The sequence below is a fragment of the Nilaparvata lugens genome, chromosome 3 (genome assembly GCF_014356525.2).
Source record: "Nilaparvata lugens isolate BPH chromosome 3, ASM1435652v1, whole genome shotgun sequence".
NCBI classification, from domain to species: Eukaryota; Metazoa; Arthropoda; class Insecta; order Hemiptera; family Delphacidae; genus Nilaparvata; species Nilaparvata lugens.
In genome coordinates, this window is record NC_052506.1 from 74,768,906 (window position 1) to 74,787,389 (window position 18,484).

At 34.7% G+C, this 18,484-nt stretch overlaps 1 protein-coding gene across 1 annotated transcript in view; it reads right to left on the minus strand.

Moving 5' to 3' along the window:
- LOC111048874 (adenylate cyclase type 3) overlaps positions 1 to 18,484 on the minus strand; it is an 85,298-nt gene that overhangs the window by 34,640 nt on the left and 32,174 nt on the right. The window contains exons 2-4 of the mRNA XM_022334854.2: positions 13,521 to 13,670; positions 2,352 to 2,470; positions 1,197 to 1,308 (exon numbers count right to left, since the gene is read on the minus strand). Of these exons, the coding sequence (XP_022190546.2) occupies positions 1,197 to 1,308; positions 2,352 to 2,470; positions 13,521 to 13,670 (381 nt within the window). The remainder of the gene's footprint in view (positions 1 to 1,196; positions 1,309 to 2,351; positions 2,471 to 13,520; positions 13,671 to 18,484) is intronic.

An 18,484-nucleotide genomic window follows, 5' to 3' on the forward strand; every position in this document is an offset into this window, starting at 1 on the left:
TATCTGCAATTGTAAGTTCACACATATCTTATTACAACCCTTCACATTACTCATGTAGAAGCCTGGTAAGCTACTTATGAGAAAATCACCCTCAGAACTAAAAAAAGAGGAATCTCTCCTTGAACAAATGATTTCTGAAAATAATTCATGATAGAGCACCTAGTTTAAATGTTCTTCTGTATCCTTTAAAATTTAACCTTTGCTTTGAGCTTTGATCTGAAAATATTGTTTTATTTACGACTGTTATATCTCATTTTTAATTTTTCATTTTTTCCTCCCTTGTCATGAATAATTATATTGATGCAAAAATTATACTGGTGATTCTTCCTCCCATTTTTTCGCAGTTTGAACTACATTTCATAATATTATGAGTATATTTAAAGAGAGGAAATGCTAGAATCAATCAATAAAATTACTTGATGATAGTGATTGAATGTGTGTGTGTGTGTGTGTGTGTGTGTGTGTGTGTGAGTGTAGACTTTTTCTCCTCTTATATACAATGTTGTAGAGAATTTCTCTCCCCTTTCCATTCCAATTATAACGATTCTATTCATAAGATTACAAAAATAAAAACTTGCAGCTGAATAAAAAGATGGCGAATACCATATTTCCATTTTTCACGATTCTGTTTGATAATCAACAGTTGCCTTCAAATTGAGCCTAAACATAACCTATTTTTGGACAATTTCTATCTAAATTTGGGAAAGGAACAGTTTTGGGCTTTAAGCCTGTTGTTCCTTCCCCAATCATTCATAGTTGAAAATGATATTGTATCTATCAATGTATAAATGTATATCCCGATTAAACCTCAACTCCTGCTCACGGACAAGGGCTTCATGAAGCACTTTGTGAGCAGTTATTGTTCACATTATTATATATTTTTTTTCTTTCCACATACATGACGATAATATACATAAAAAATAATATACATAATAAATCGTGTATTTCCATACACGACTTACAATATACATTCCCTCAATAGAATAAGAAACAAATAAAATATTATTATGTAATACTATATAGTCACGTAATTATATATGGAAATCTAAATAGATTCTTACGACATGTGTTACGATAAGGTATTATTGTATAATGATTGCTTCAATTTGTAATAACTGTCATATATGTGTAATATGGAAACAATTTGAATAAAGTTTGAAAGTTTGTTACAAAAAATATGATATTGATGAACTCACTTCTGACAATCTGTCGAACCTTGCGAAAAGTTCGTTTAAAATCTTCACTAATTCTGATGCAGAATAAGTAGATGATATCGCTGTGAATCCAACAATATCCGCATATAGTATACTGAAAAAGAGAGATAGGAAAGAATATTATTGGAACACGTGGAGACTCAAAATCAATAGTAGTCTGAATCTACTTGTGTGATGCTTTCCGATTCCTCCATGTGTGGCTTGAAACCATTGTATAACAAAAGAAAATGGAACAGTGCTTTGACAGGTCTGCTCCCTAGTGGAAGCCTGGAAAATCCACTCTACAGACGTGGAATTTACTTTGAGTAATACAAACTGTAATTCTATTTTTGTGAAGCTCACAGAACGAAACGAGACCCAGGCTCCGAGAACAAAGGGCTGACATTAGTTCAGCCAAAATAAAGGATTTGGTAGGTCCAGATAGGCTGATATTTCTGTGTATTTCTAGTTTAATAGCTAGAGAATTCCATATAGAATCTTGGACGTTTTGATCAGTTTGAAGTGATGAAAATTTAAATTAGTAAAACTAGTATCAAAATAGTAATGAACTATATAGTAATTATAATACAGAAATAATTTTGTTCAGTTTTTGCACATCTTAATAGTAAAAAGTAACACATAAAAATAGATTATTTAATATCGAAAAAATAAATAAAAAATCCAGGCATCGGTCCCGGCTGCCCAAAAAAAAACAGTCGTTAGGTCCTGTCAGAGACCCTGAAATTGATCAGGTGCGACCTGAAAACTATGACGCCAGACCTGAGCCAGCCAGATCACTCGATATTATCATTATTATTATTTCAATTATCATTTTAACCGACTCGTAACAAAATAAATAACAAATAAAGGCATCGGTCCCGGCTGTCCAAGAAAAACAGTCGTTAGGGTCAGACCCTGAAATTGATAAGTGCGACCTGAAAACTCTGACACCAGACCTGAGCTAGCCAGGTCACTTCATATTATCATTTTAATTATCATTTTAACCAGCTCGTAACGCACATTAACACAGAAAGTTAAACCATACATCTTTCATTTTGAGCTTTTTTGAATAGAAACATTCAAGTTTAGTTCTAAATAGAAATGAATTCATGATATCATAGCCTACAAGAGATATGATTCTATAGTTGCATTACTTACCTGACATTCTCGTGACGACTCATGTAAATTTTCTTGAATTGCGAGTCAAGCGCAGAGCCTAGGTCTTGCCTCATCTTGACAGCAACATGCTCTGGCAGCACACTCAGCAGCAAGCGCTCCTATACACAAACAACAATACGCAAACATTATAATATTAAAGTGCTCACACTTGGATACTTCATAGCCATCAAAACATACTTGACGACAATTAGGATAAGTGAGTATATTTGGAAAAATAATTAAAATGCTAAACAAGGTGAATTTCAATCTAATTCTTGTTCATTATTGACTCCAGTGCGAGCAACAATTATTAAATCAGACAATATACAAAACTAGGTAAGGGTGAAGACATTTTCAATTATATCAATATTATCAAGCCTCGCTTATAATCATATCGCTGTATAAATTTGTTAAACTTGATGGAGTTCATTATAATGCTGCAAATCAGTGTTGATGGCTGAAAATAACCGAGTTCACACTTTGCAAGTGTGGTAATAGTGCTCTGAAAAACCATCATTGACTGTTCACTGTTTCTTGTTTGACTTGCTCTTGTCTTTTTGTAACCGAAATCATCCTTATAGGAAAGGAAAGTTCGGGAAAGTGGTATACAATATCAGTACAGACGGTACTGATATTGTAGACTTCTTTCCCGAGCTTAGTAAAGTTGGAAATCTAATGAAATTGCTTATTGTGTCCAGAATTTCAGGGTTATATGTACCTATTGTAGACATCCAGCACGATTGAGAATGATTGCGGAGAGATGAAAAAGCTCCATATATTTTATAATAATACATTTCAGTTAAAATAACCGAGCTATACAAAAAAAATAGTACGTGGAAAATCTATTTAACTACTCTATCAAGTAGATTGCTAGTTATGAGAAGAATGACTGCGAAGAACCAACGTGATTGGTTGAAAGTTCATCAGGATTCACTCTTCTTTGCTCTTTTAATAAGTGGAATATGAGTTGTTTGAATATGCAGACCCCCTTATATCAGTTCCAAAATTCAGAGTTCAGTTTAAGGATAGGGTAGCAAGCTGCCAGAATGAGTGAGAAAACTTCACATTAAAGTAGAGTTTTGAACTATAATTTGGCATCAACTAAGCAGGAAATGTGCCAAAAAACTGGAGTATCTCGCTCCAGACGAGCTTACGTTGGACTCGAATAAAATATCCAACACGAAGGATTCAAACTATTTAGCTAGTTGCCTTTTGTTATCTCACTTGAAACACTCCGACCTGGATCTGACAACAGAGGAATTCCAACCATTGAAGAAGTAGAATATTTGAACCGAATTAGAATACTGTATTTAGAGTTAGTGGGATATTAGAGATTACAGACTATCTAGAGTTTTGACTATTACTAATAAGAGCTGAGATATATTACAAGTCTATGCTATGAAGAAGAATGGTGTTCACATAGAAAAAATATGAACATTCATTCAAAAGCTGAGGAGAGTAAACGGCCCGGGGAGTGATGATATGAATCTGAAGGCTGGTGATATCAAGACAAACGGAAAACCAGACAAAAGATTCCTATTATTTATACAACCACAGGGCTTACAACAATAGGAATACGCATTTGCTTCGAATAATGAATGATACTGGTATTACATTACTTCACTGAAATCCTCATTAATAATTGAAAGATGTTATATTTGTTCTAAAGTTAATTATCAAATCTGATGAGTTAAATCAGTTGATTCAGTTGATCAGTGGATCAGTACAGTTCATTTATTGATTTTGGACTAGATATTGTAATACGCATTACTCTGAATATAGTAATTATTATTATATTCTGAATATAGTATATTATTATCGATCTAGTAATTCATTATTCACTCTGGATAACAACACCGTTAATGAGTTAAAACTCATTCCATTTTTTCACTTTTTTGATATTCTTGACTCATCAATTAATCCAATACAACCCAATTTTTCAACTTGAGATTCACTTGATACTCATGAGGTCAAAGAAATAATGAATTATTTTCACTTTGGATAGCATTTATAAAAGTCTATATGCTATAATACATGCTAAAAGTAGTATATGCTTTAGAAAGAATTTATAGCTTAAAATAAAAAACAGCATAAAGTATTATAGCTCAGAAAATGAAATTATTTTTACGGTCTTATGAATAGAAGAAAAATGAATAGGAGATTCAATTCATTCTTTTTGGTTACAGAGAGCCATGGATGTTGATGTTGAGAAGATCATCTTGCAAAGAACCTGTGTTGTGTGCTCACTACTTCCGAATCCTTACGCAAATGTCACAGCAGATAGATGAGTCAGTTTTGTTTATGTTGGACTTATAAGGAAAAAAGTGTGAATGCCAGATTCAGAAAGTCTACTTTCGAATTCTACTATTAGGCAACATAGTGCAGAATATCACCCGATGTTTTCTTGATTTGATAATGATCAACGTTCGGTATTTAAAAATATGACAAGGTATTTATTGGAGAGCTAGCCGGTAGGCTCGCTTCGCTTTCCTTATCCGTTTAGCCAGAGGGCTCCGTCCCCAGAACTCCCCCGGCTGAATTATGGTCGCTTCGCTCACCTTCATTTTTCATTTGAGTTTGCTTCCTTCCGTCAAACATTCAAAAGAGAGGCTGGTTTTAATCAGCGATTGATCTGGATTATGTAGCGCAGGGTTCCAAAAATCTTTATTTTTATCAGAATGAATAAAAATATTCAGTCGATCCCAGGTCCCAGGTAGAGACTTGGATAAGATGTTATGAGTATTATTGTTTGGCAATGAATACCATAGTATTATTTTATAATTATATAGTTATATAATAAGGAAGTTTTCAAAAGGTTATTTTGGTATTATTTTACAAATGAAGAATTAATTAGCCCTAAATATATACGTTTTTATAGAATTCAGAAAAAAAAACACTCAAAAATATTTTAGGCCAACCTGATTTGTACCAAATTTAAACAATTTGTGTTTCTATAATTATGATGATGAAAAAGCTACAAAAATATATGAAAAACGTCATTTTAAGCTTATCTTCGGCGAAATATTAGTCATAAGCTAAGCCTAAAATGATTTTTAGAATTTATTTTTTACTATTTTCACAAACGCTCTTCTCAAAACTTTAAAGGCCCCAGTAAGCTTCCTAGACTAAAAAAATATGTTACATTCATCATTATTACTACTAAGACCCGCTGATTTATGATAAGAATCACAATAATAAAAGAGCATCATATTGATTTGTTTGCTCATTTTTGTACTCCAATCTTTTATTTGAAGACCTTATACTATTTGAATCTCTATTATCTTTTTAAGGAGTGGGATTGGAACTATTTCGCTCAACAAACTCTTCATTATAAAATAGCCAATATTAATAGAAATATCCAATTAAATCGTATTGAGACACTGTAAACATTGTTTTCAACACTATACAGCATGGAATCTTACCCCACCTGTTGAAATTATCTCAATTTTTTTTATCCAATGTATATTTTATTCATTCACATAGAAATATAAGTTAATTTAAGTGTATTTCTTTTCTATTTATTAAAGACGCATTATAAAGTGCGAGAGCTTACTTGCTCCAGTTTGCTGGCTTTAATATATTTAAACCAGGACACAAGGACCTCATGGCAGTTGAAACCATTCAAATCACATTCGATTCACTTGTCTACAAGTTTGAACTGTAACTATACTTTTCAAGATTAGAGAACGCTGAAGCAAGAGAAAATCGTCGAATTCGAATTGAATCAGAGTAATGACTGAAGATTCTCAAGTGTTAAGATGCCACTAATTTCTTGACACAACTTACTTCATTGTAGACAAACGAGATAGTTCAGCTATCTTGGAAAAAGCTTGCCGTAGGAGAGAGAAGTGATTATGACTAGTGGCGAGTTGCTGGAATGCCTCTTTCTCCGTTTCCGTTTGCTGTAAACCAACAGCTCAAGTTCGAGTTAAATAAGCTACAAAGCATGGCAAAGTATCTCATTCGACATTATTTCCCTTCTGTGCCGCAACAATGTTGTGAGCTTCTCACTTACCACTGCTTTGCTCTTCTGTCAGCTTACGGACTTTAGTCAAGCTACTCTTCACGAGTAGAAGGGTTGACATACACTCACTCTTTCTTTCTGCTCTTTCCCTTTTCCAAAGTACTTCACAGCCTCCCGACACAGTTCATCCATCCTTCTGGTCTATTTCCCTTTGTCATCCTTCTGCTTCACAAGACTGAAAACCTCTTTGTGTAACGAACTTTGAAAGGAGTGAGCTCGCCAGTCTTATTCGTTTCCTTTATAGAACCACTTTGTAAGGAAAAGGCTGACTTTATATGTTCAGGTAGATTGTGAGAACACGCCTAGATTTCTCCGTATGTGATGTGATAACTCCACTATGTGGATATCATTATGTGAGCTAACAAAGCTGTCAGTTACATTTATTGCAATTATGAAAATTCTGAAAGCAAATCGTAATTTAAAGAATTTATTTGAATAATGTCGTATTCACGATGAATTCATATAACTATAGAACTCATTTGAATTCTCATAATGAAATGTGGAATGTTTTTCATAAAATCGTTTTATAATACGAAGTAAGAATTCATAAAAAATTTAATAATACTGAGTTTTGGTGGATGAGTACTTTTCTGAGAAATGAAACAACGCAACCCACATTAAATATTTCTGGACTGGGATGAGGAATGATGAGGTTTACTTTCTTTCATTTCAACTGAAAAGCTCAGTGGAACAAGATGAAAGTTCGATTCCGAACAGTAATTTACTTCCCCGACCACTACCAACCAGTACTTCTCCTCCCCTTCGCCCACTGCCAAAAGCTCCAATCCTGGCTGTTCCCGATTAGTCCAATTAAGTAGCTCCGGAAATTAAAAACAGAAACATCGGCTTGTTCTTTTCCTCATCGCCATCTTGTTTACCAGCAAAAATAAACAGCCGTTCATCATCAAAGCTTTTCTTCATAATTCAATGTTCCACAAAAAATTATGTTTTCACATAAATCTCTACAGAATATACTGTTTTTCTGATTATTTTCCGTAAAAGTAGATTGGAGAGCAATATGAGAGTTTTTCCAACTAAGAGAAGAGACTATTCTTTCTCCTGTTTATGGAAGTACCCCAATCCCAATTCGAAGAGATCACTTTTAAAGGAATTATGATACTCTGAAATCTGAAAGCTTCATAAAACTAACATTACGAGAATGCTCATCTCATACTAATGAGACATTCCATTGGTCAAAAGATATATACTTGTCATTCTATTATTCAAATTGGTCATGGAAAACTCTATCTTACACTATGATTGAATAATGTGCAACGACAGCAAGAGCGTATTGCTAATAACAATAATAATTGTTATTAGCTACTAGCAGCAATAATACAATTACTATAAATAGGAACTAACAATTTTAGCAGACATTGTTCATGCTCAAAATGAACTAAAGTGGATTTTCTTTGGCTTTTGACCTTCGAATTAGCGAAGAATTACTTCTTGAATACTTGGGGTACTAGGAGAAAATGAAATCTTGATCCCATAACTTATGAAACTAATTTAATCTTGTATAGAAATCCATATCAACTAAGACTTATCTGTTTGACTAGATAGAAGAAACTAGTATTCAATAGCTATAAATTAGTAGGATGACTGATTTATGCTGAATACATCGGCTACAAGAACGATCATCCCACTTGAACATGTATGGCTTTATTTGTCGTAAACAAATTGAATTGGGATGCTATCAGATGAAAAGCCGCTATTCATTTATGCGACTATTCATTGGACAGCGTGAGCGAAAGAATTCTGTTCTATTGCCATAAATGGTAGCTTGTTCGGTTCTGGCCATAAAAGCATCGTTCGACCAGCCGTCTGTCGAATGTTTATTTAAAAGGAAGCCTTTGAGAACGAACTGATGAAGAGCAAGTAGGGATGAAACGCGTTTTGTGAGAGATAGTCGATGGGAAGGGCTCCGTTCAATTATAGAGGAATTTGCCAGCCAGGATGGACGATCGAAAACTGCATGGAGCCTGGCGAAAGGCAAGAACAAAAGAGGAAAAGCGGGGAAACTGGGAAAGTCTAGGTGATATACGGCTACACAAGAGTCTGCTCTGCTCTGCTCCGAGGAAGAAAAGCAGCCAGGCGCTTGTATCCATACAGCTTGTAACAGTGGTCCACTGAAATATGCACAACCTTCCCATTTCCGCCAGTTTTCCCCTCACTGACCGCTTTTGTTATCGTCCGTCCGTCCGCCATCCCAGCCGTTGTTTCGTCTCTTATCTACTCTTTCGTTCAAGCCTCAACTTGCTTTCAAACGGTATTTTACAATACAATTACTCCAAAACTCTCCCATATTTGATAAATGAGAAGCTGGCTACTGAATTCACTTACATTCTTGATTTTCCACTCACTGATCGCACTTCTTACATATTCAACTCATAACAAAGTATTTACTTGAAACACTTCAATAGAATTTTATGATAATACTTTGATAATACCGTCATACTTTGATGAAAAACTCTATTCAACAATTCAATTTGAATAACAATTATTATTACTATTATTACTCCCATTTATCAATTATATTATATCTCATATAATTGCTTTCATTTATTTAATGGTAATGAATGAATGTTACGATATCTATATGGAAGCGTTCAAGTTCCTTTTCTCGAATCACCCTGGGGTGTATGAATTTTTTGTTTGAGTAAATATTCATTGCAAAGCTGATTTATTGATTGCGTTTCTATATAAAACTTGAAATGTTGAATTATATTCAATTTATTGGAACAAAATATATTGTCATTCATTGTTTTTCGCCACATTTTGTGTCATTGAATCTTATGAGTAACTTTCTTTCATTCAGTAATGCTTATTCTCGATTTATTGCTCGAGATTGTCTAGAAGGATGATCATCCTCGGCAATTAGCTCATTTAGCTTCATGATACAATATGGTACAGTATCCTATTTATACATTGTTATTATCCTAATAGTATCCTACTTCAAGTATACTCATATCATCAAGTAGCATGTCAATTCATTTGCATCTCCTTTCATTTCCATTTTGGTTTCATGAACTCAATCTCCCATTGATTAAGAGCATGGAGCAAAATGTTTTTTATGTACCAGCAAATACATGGCCAACTTCTTCACAAACTTACATACTACGTATTCCGTACTTTTTGCTTGAATCCTGAGACTATTACGGGTGTATTTGTTCATCTATTTCATTTGAAACTTCCACATCCTCAAATGAAAAGTGTGAAGGAGAATCTTCCAGACTCGTATCAACATATTCTTGGTAAAAGAATAGAGGATAAGTGTGAGTGATGAGCGAGCATTGCATGTATGCCATAGTTGTGATGATGGAGAACAATGATCACTGTCGGTACCATATCAAAGTAACGAAGTTCGGACACCTTGCATGCATCAGGTAAAGGGTGATTGGTGCTTGGTGGAAGGGGGGGGGTTCGAAGGGGTTAGTTATTAAGAGCTAGTGAATCGGTGGCGTCACGTGATAAAGCAGGGCACGACTTGACTCGTGTCTCGTGTCTCGTACTCGAGACTCCAGCATGCATGCAGGCGCTCTTCACCCGCCCTGCCCTGCATCACATCCTCTCCTCTGCTTCCCTATCGATCTCGGACGTCGCCCGTCACTATCAGCTGAAACGGAGCGCGCGACTCTGAAGGAAACCTGCCCTTGCCCTGACTGTGCCCTGACTGTGCACATTGCACACTCACACAGCCCAAACCACTGCTCGCGTCCCGGCCATCGATCTGCTCCCCTCCCCACCCCCACAACCTTCAACTCCCATTTCGAATCCTTGGGCGACTCACTCACCCTCTGTTTACAGCCGGGATTATACACTCGAACGAAAGGTGAGCTCAAACACGCCGGCTCCAAATCTGCTCATTCCAGGTACTCCACTAGACAAACGACAAATTCGTCACTAAGCTAACTTTACTTCGCTACCGTATGCATGTGTCTGTGTGTGCAGTCATGTATTTACTTCGCCCCTCGCGGCTAATGCGACGCTCACTAGAGCACAACATCATTGTTTCAGTTTGGAGGCAGCCAGATAAATTTGCTTTATTCTGTGAAACTATAACACTATTAAAGTGCCATAGGCGAAGTTGAGAATGAAGCTCTTGCACACCTGGTTCCAGGGTCTGAGAACTTGCTCATGCAGGTAGTATACATAGTTTACTCACTACTTGATCCATAAAATAAATGTAGAAAACTTTGAAGGGAGATAAATACAGTTTATCTCCACATATTTAATATGGAGATCATAATTACAAACCATAATAATCAAATCTCAGTATAAGAACTTCTAATTTTTTAATATAAAATCCCAGTATAAGAACTTCTTATTTTTTAATATATATTTTTCATACTTGGTTTTGGAGAAAGATTTTCATACCATGTAACTAACGTTTACTCTAGATTGCCCCTCTTTGTTATTGGCTAGTCTACAAAGATAAAATACAGGCAAGAGTAATTTTTCTAAACAGAAAGTGTAGAAACAGAAGTGTACTTAAGAAATCTCATAGAGATAAACTGCTATTGTACAGAGCTCATAATCTAAGAAATCTCATTAATTTAGTATCATTTGGTAGATTCAGTTTTTTCAACGGGGAAGCAGTTAAGGAATAGAAATAATATTCTCTGTAACATCTTGTGAAAATCATATTTCCTGTATCATCTTGTTGAATGTTGTGATTCTGCTTCAAAATTTTTGATTCAACATTTAAGATTTCATTATTACTCAAAGCTGTAAAGATTTTCTCGTCGCAGGGGCTATATAGCCTTCGATTACTCCAAGAGGCTATAAATAATCCCTAACGCTGTTGCTGGTATTCAATCTTGCGTTACACAGCCGTATAGGAATTCTAAGAAAATCATCATTTCCCCGGTTACTCGATCCATGACATTGTTGAACGTATTGAGAATTGGAATTCCGTGTTTCTTAGAAACAATATGAGTCAGGAGCAAATTAATTGGGGGAACAGCTTGAAAGACCATATCACATTTCCAGCACTTTCCAGTAAATTACATGATTTCTTCATTATAAGAAAGTCTCAAATCAAACATAATAATTCGATCAAGATAATCCCAAATTACGATTGAATCCTCATCTCGCATGTTTGAAGCTTACATGACTGATTGACAATTCATTTCCAAATAAAATTATTTCTCAGGATTTTCAACTTTCTTTTAAGTTGCTACACAAGCATTCAACGTGGGCAGTCGGAGCAATTATAGTCTATAGTCAGACCGGGCATTACATCCGCGATGCAAATCATAGTCATTTGAAATTGTTTCTATGCTATGTTGTTTTCTCTTAGATTTTTCCTCTTCTAAAACCATTTATGGTGTTTCCATTATCAGACTTCATGTTCCTTTCATGGAAATAAAAATTCAACAAGTACAGATTTTGATGCATACTCTTTAATGAGACTTTTATTTTATAAAGAGCAAGTGCCAACAAATGGAAATATTTTTAGAAGTATGTGGCTTCATGCCTGATAGTTGAATCCAAATTCAAACTATTCTGATTATGAATTCGGAATTCAGTTTGGCATGACTGAAAGAGAGCCAGTGTTGATATGAGTGACAGTGTTATTCACTTTTCACATCTCCTCATCAACCTGTCTGGCAGGATTGAACCACAGAAGGCGGCGGCTTCGTAACTACGAACATTTTTCGTCGCCAAGTGTCAGTTGCAGCTCAGCGTTATCCGTTAGTAGTTTTTGTCACTCATTCTCTCTCTCTCATCCTATAAGTCACCGTCACACGCTATAATGTCTCTAATTTTTCATTCATCTTTGTATGAGTGAATGTGAGTGTGTGTGTGTGAGGAAGATGAACGACACTCGTCTGAGTGTTGGAATTTGCAAGACCTGCATGACAGTCTGCTCACATCTCAGCTCAATCACACTTTGATATCAACATGACAACAAATGAACTTCTACAAAATAACAAATGCAACAGTTAGAAAATCAGGGTGTTTTTTGTAGTCATTTAAATTTTCAATGTCCGAATTAATGTCCGCAATTGCACACGATACCAACCACTCAGCTCTCTGAACAGTGACAGTATGCGGCTATTTATATTATAGCCATAATAGATTCTTAACCTATTATTAGAAATTAGTTTCTCGGAATGATAACATAGAAGATAGCTCCGTATAATATATTTCGCCTTTTAAAATACAATCAGTTAATAAGTTTGGAAACTTATTTCAATCTTATCATTGAAGTAGTTTGATTGAGTCTAGGAATATAGATGCAAATATAGAACTCTTCAAATATTTTAGTAAAATCCTAGTAATGTAAAAATTCCCACAGTTATTTTTCAGTGATGACTACCAACTGGTGAAAATCTCTCATAATATTCATAACTCCATTCAATGAACTAAGTTCCTCTTGAATATATTGGAACATTGAAAGAAAATGAATTCATATGAGCGAATTTCATATTCATAGAGAACCAAGGAGTCCAAGAGATCCAATAATATCAAAATATTCCCAATAGCCTACTATTGATATGAGACTTTCTGTTTGGCAGTAACCAAGCTCGAAATGCGAATTTTATCATCCAGTGGCCTCATTCTAATAGCCTCATCTGCTGCAATGTGGGCATAACATTAAAGTGATGTTTATACTGGAGAGCAGTCGGGGTAGGATGCAAATGGCGTCTCCTCCTTATCATTAGGCCACGTTCTTTGCAAGCTTCGCGGTTTCAACCGTCTACGTGCTTTGCGTTGGAAATTTTTCCAACATACTGCACCAGATTATCTCCGTTTTTCATGGACCACCCCTGAAAATTAACTTTCTGGATCTCACTATATAAAATTCCTTTCTTTCTAATTATTTGAGGCTGGAACAGTATACGAAGCTGGCACGATTTGAACGGAATTGTGAAGGTCAGAATGTAGAATTCTGTGCTGGAGAATTAAGTATTTCACCTATCTAAAGAATGATTCTTAAAATTATATTCGTAGCTGGGATTGTATCTTCATCAACTTTCCTAGAATATATTTCGTTTTCCATCCTCGAACACTCTGCTACTGGGCAGCGACTAAATATAAGTATTTCTGCTTCTTTCAAAATGAATTTAATTTCAAAGTATTCACTTCCATTAGTATTTCTATGATGTATTTGATAGAGATGTGAATGTTGAACTCACTTGCTCGGCTGATTGCTCTTCTATGACTAGTTTCATCTCGAGACATTGTCGAGTCTCAAGGAAGGCAGTGCGCTGTTGTCTGTCCTCGATGTAGTAAGCGGTCAGCCCAAGCAGATTCGCCGTCGCAAGGAGAATCACGTCAGCCGCAATCTACAATCAATTAAATATTCATTACTACATACAATTTGAATTTACATCACATAAATGATTATTACATCCATGTTATTTACCATGAATAGAGTGAATATTGATATTGAGAGTGGATATTCTTCTTACAATGTCATGTCATTAACTTATTGTGTCAATTATTGGGTTACGTGGAGAAATGTGGTGAAAAATCAAATCAAATTCTATCATTCCAAAACGAAATGATTAGAGTACAAAATCACACAATAAAAAGTATGATTTGGGATTTCTCTATAAGACTGAAATCTTAAAATACTTGAACAACAGTATCTTCCAGTGATAAGATGATTCCATGTGAGGATTGAAATACCATAAGTTAAAATAAGTTATTATTATAGTAAGTTATTGATGGAAGGTGTTCTATTTGTCTCGACAATATTATTCATACTGTCTCCTATTCTCGTTCTTATTCTCCCAAGTTTTCTACCTCCGCAGATCAAAAACACTAGAAAAAAGAGAAAACTGAAAAATTAGGAAGGGAAGAGAAGATTTCTAGAACGAAAATTGTTGGCTGTCCCAATCTATCGGATAGGATGTGATTCTGAAATTGAGTTTCCTCTCAGGAAAACTAGCATTGTATTGTGAGAGGGAGGGAGGGAGAGAGGTAGGTATTGTGGAATTGAGTTTTCTCAACACCAGTTTCTACAGAAGTAATGTGATGTATTTTGTGCTCTTTTTACATAAAAAATGATCAATACATCAAATGAGCTGCTTCATTACGTTAAAAACAAATTAAGATAAAGATAAACAAAAGATTAATTCCAGAATCACATTATAATTATTATAGAAGCCTGGAATCAAGAGAGATTGGAATTGGTACATGACGTCACGTCATGGATGGAACTTAAGACCAGAGAATAGTCTAGTTTAGTCGCTGGCTGATATTGCTTATTTCTGTCATTCAAGTTGAATGGATCTAATGGGAATTTTCTCATTCGATTAGCAGTTTTTCGAAGTCAGAAGTTTACTTGGAAAGCATTAAGTTATAGTTTTCACTCATCATAATTATTTTAGAAATTCTAATAATTTTATAGAGATATTATCGTCAACTTTTTTCAATTCAAGCTTATGGTGAATTTTTAGTTAACGATTCATGAGTGAAACATCTTAAAAACGTTTAATTTTTGGCATGATAATGACCAGAAGAGAAAAATAGTACCTATGCAAGCTCGAGTCTGAGTGTGAAAGTGAAGTAGCAGCAATGCCACTCCTAATTTGTCAGCACTAACCTTGTCAATATCGTGTCTTTCAATGCTACCGCCAGTTTTCAATTTTCAATTAAATCTATTAAAATTCCCGACTGGGAGATTCTAGGTTTTGATTTGCCAGTTAACTAGTCAATATAATTTTATCAAAATTGTAAAATTCGTTACATAACACAATAAGGTTTGAAAACGAAGTGAGGAATTTAGATGAATTAGAAGAAACTCAACAATCTGCTTAAGAACTTAGATGAATCATAATAAACTCAACAATCTGCTTTGAAATGAAAATCTAAATTCAATCAACCCATGTGATTTGCAGTAATGATTGAGCATCGAGCATATTAAATGAGAATTCACATGAATATAAATACATGGACACCAATATAATGGGTACACATATCAATATTCCCACAATAGCTAATATTTACTAATAACAGTTTACTAATATTTCCAATTGGTTCTTATTGAATTTTAACAAGATTGAAATCCATCAAATCCTGTCATGTGACCGGAATATCGGCTACCATAATTAACAGATTGATACTCATGGACATTGTTAATAATATTTTGATGCTGATTCAAGTTCATTATTTGAATTTTGGAGCACGTCTCGTATAATGTAACTGGAACTGTTTAATTAAACAGATGGCAACCATCTGTATGAATTTGGATGGATGCCGTACCAAGCCGCGCTAAACAAATTGAATTCCCGTTTGTTCGTATGCACCATGGAACGCTGATATTTCGTGTGCGCGTCTCGTCAGCATTTACGATGTATCACACGGGTCGCTGCCTCTATCATTGTATTGCTGTTCTATTGATTTATTAACTCTGTGCTGCGTTTTGAAACTGAAAGGTTTTTTTCTGAATAACATGATCCTGGTAGCTGGTACTGTGTACCATGATTATGTGCTGAAATTTTCTTTTGTCGTTCAAGAATAATAACAATAAAATCGTACGGTAGCACACAATAAACGCTCGTCATTGTTTCAAAGGTCGCTCAATGTAACAATGGATTTTGAAATGCTTTCCGGGGGCGAATCACTGGACTGTTTTTACCACTGTTACGACAATGAGTCCAGGCAAATTTTCTCCAATCACACTGGATAGAAATATTTTGTACGTCATGATTGCACTTACGATAATTGAACTCTTGAATGAAGAGAGCTGCAATCACGATGATAATTTGCTAAAATAACATTGGAAACTCTTTGCAATAATCTAATTCAGATCATTTTATTTGAGAAATCTAATTTTTCTCAAGTGTCAGTTATTCCTAAATTATTGTAATGTTCAAGTGAATAAATGTTCTAATTAGATCAAATTAGTTCTAATTAAATGGTTTCCTTGCTATATAATAAAATCATTTTTGTCACATTTAGGATTTAAGCAATACTGAAAAGTTGAAAACGTTGTGGATAACTCAGAGTATCCCACAATTTCAATCTGTCCGTGACAAAATTGCTCAAGCTATTATTGCTTTAGAAGTGTTGCAATAAAACGATCGAAGTCTGAAAATACGCACGCAATAGTAGACTGAAAAACTTTATAATGTTTTGAGGGCGCGTTAATAGTTTTTTCAGAGTAGCTTTGGGCCAAGAATTAGTCGTGCTATAATTAAACTTGGAGTCATTCGAATTGATAATATCGCAGTTGTTCAGACACATCTAGATTCAGTGCCAAAAATATATTTCGCCCCTTTCTCCAGGTGACAAACACAGTTCCCCTCCATGCTAACTTCTTCGTATCTTGTTACCAATAAATAACATTCCAGCTCACCCAGAATTCACGACGTGAATACGCTCAACTTTGTTTATTCGTAGATCATGGTAATTCTCATCTGGTTTCAATGAATTCATTGAACAACTATCATCAATAATTAATTATTGCATTACTCGATTACTCTATTGCAATAATTGACTAGAGAATTTTTATATAATTACAGCATTTTTCTTATTCCAATTTTCGTATTATACTTCATGACAGTTATTCCTTGTTATTATTATCATTATAATATAACTGTTCATACAGTTATCAAATTGGCTGGGTTGCACCAACTTCGATCGACTGCTTTAATCAGTCTACTGTCACTAATTTTTCATTCAATTCAAGAATAAGTCGATTCAAATTAGTGCAACTACTAAAACTACTGGTACTGAGTCAGTCTTTTCTTTTAGCTTTAAATTTGAATCAGTATTTCTAGGACAAACATTAAATGTGATGTTATTTGATCTGTAGCAGAATAATCTGTATTCGATCGCGCTTTAATCACAACTCATTTGAAAATGCAGATCGTTTTTGAGACTTGTCTGATGCTTAAGAGTTAGCTATCAACTAGAAAAAATTCCATAATTGGGTAATTGCAGAGGTCAACCAAGAGAAAAGCCCTAGGGTATACCATCTTACTTTTCACATTCATCCATTGCAATTATTTATTCAACATTAGAAAAGGCAATTGTGCATGATTGGTAGATTATTGTTTTATTCGTACCTATTTTCATCCTTACAAGGGGTCCCCTAATCAGTTATGTATTAAATAGATTTAAATAATATGGATCGATCGATATATATTGAATTTATATAAAACTATTTTGATAGATCGGAGTTCACATATTATTAGAATTCATATGAAACTACTTTAATAGATCGGTGTTCACATATTATTAGAGAGTGAGTTCAGAATCCGAGTTTTCTGGAGTATAGAGTCACAATTTGACAGAGTAATAAAAAGAGAGAGTCATGAAGACAGTCACAATTAGCTATATAAGTTGAGAACCGCTGATCAGTGATCAGAGCTGGGAGTAAGTTGCCAACCACTAAATAATTAGTTTTCCAGCGATTTCCACATCACAGAAGGTTCACTAAAAGGTTCTGACATATGCGATATTTTGATTTTTCACAGAATCACTCGCTCAATTTTTACTATCCACAGACGACGAAAGTCTCAGCTGTTTCAGCCAAGGATGAATAATTATCCTTATAATGTCGTTCAGCGAGTTTTCCCAGGGATGAGACCCAGTGCAATCTAATTTCTCTATCATAAACCTACTATGTTCCAAATTTCGTGAAAATCGTTAGAGCCGTTTTCGAGATCCGTTGAACATAAATATATACCCATATAACCATATAACCACATAACCACATAGCCATATAAATATATACATATATACAGAAATTGCTCGCGTAATATAATAGGATACCTAGTTGAGGTCAATTGTCTTTGAACACCAAACATTCATTATCTGTATCCAATTATGAAAGTTTTTGAATAATTGGTGTGCTGATTCAAGAGCGAAATTTTATGTGTTCAAAGAAATGTTCTTATGGAACAGTATTTCTTCCATCATTGCCGGCGGTACCGACTGAATATATATGCATGTGCTAACATGTGCATGTGCGTACTGATGCATGCTCAGAGAACATTCCCAAATTATTGAAAGCGAATAGGTAAATAAAGGTGATGTAATAGCTTAGGCAGTGCACTTGTACAGCTCAGCGGAGAGTTTATCGTACTTCAGACGGCGAAAGAGATAAAAAGTTCATTAAAGGTATCGATTTATGGCCTCAAAACCA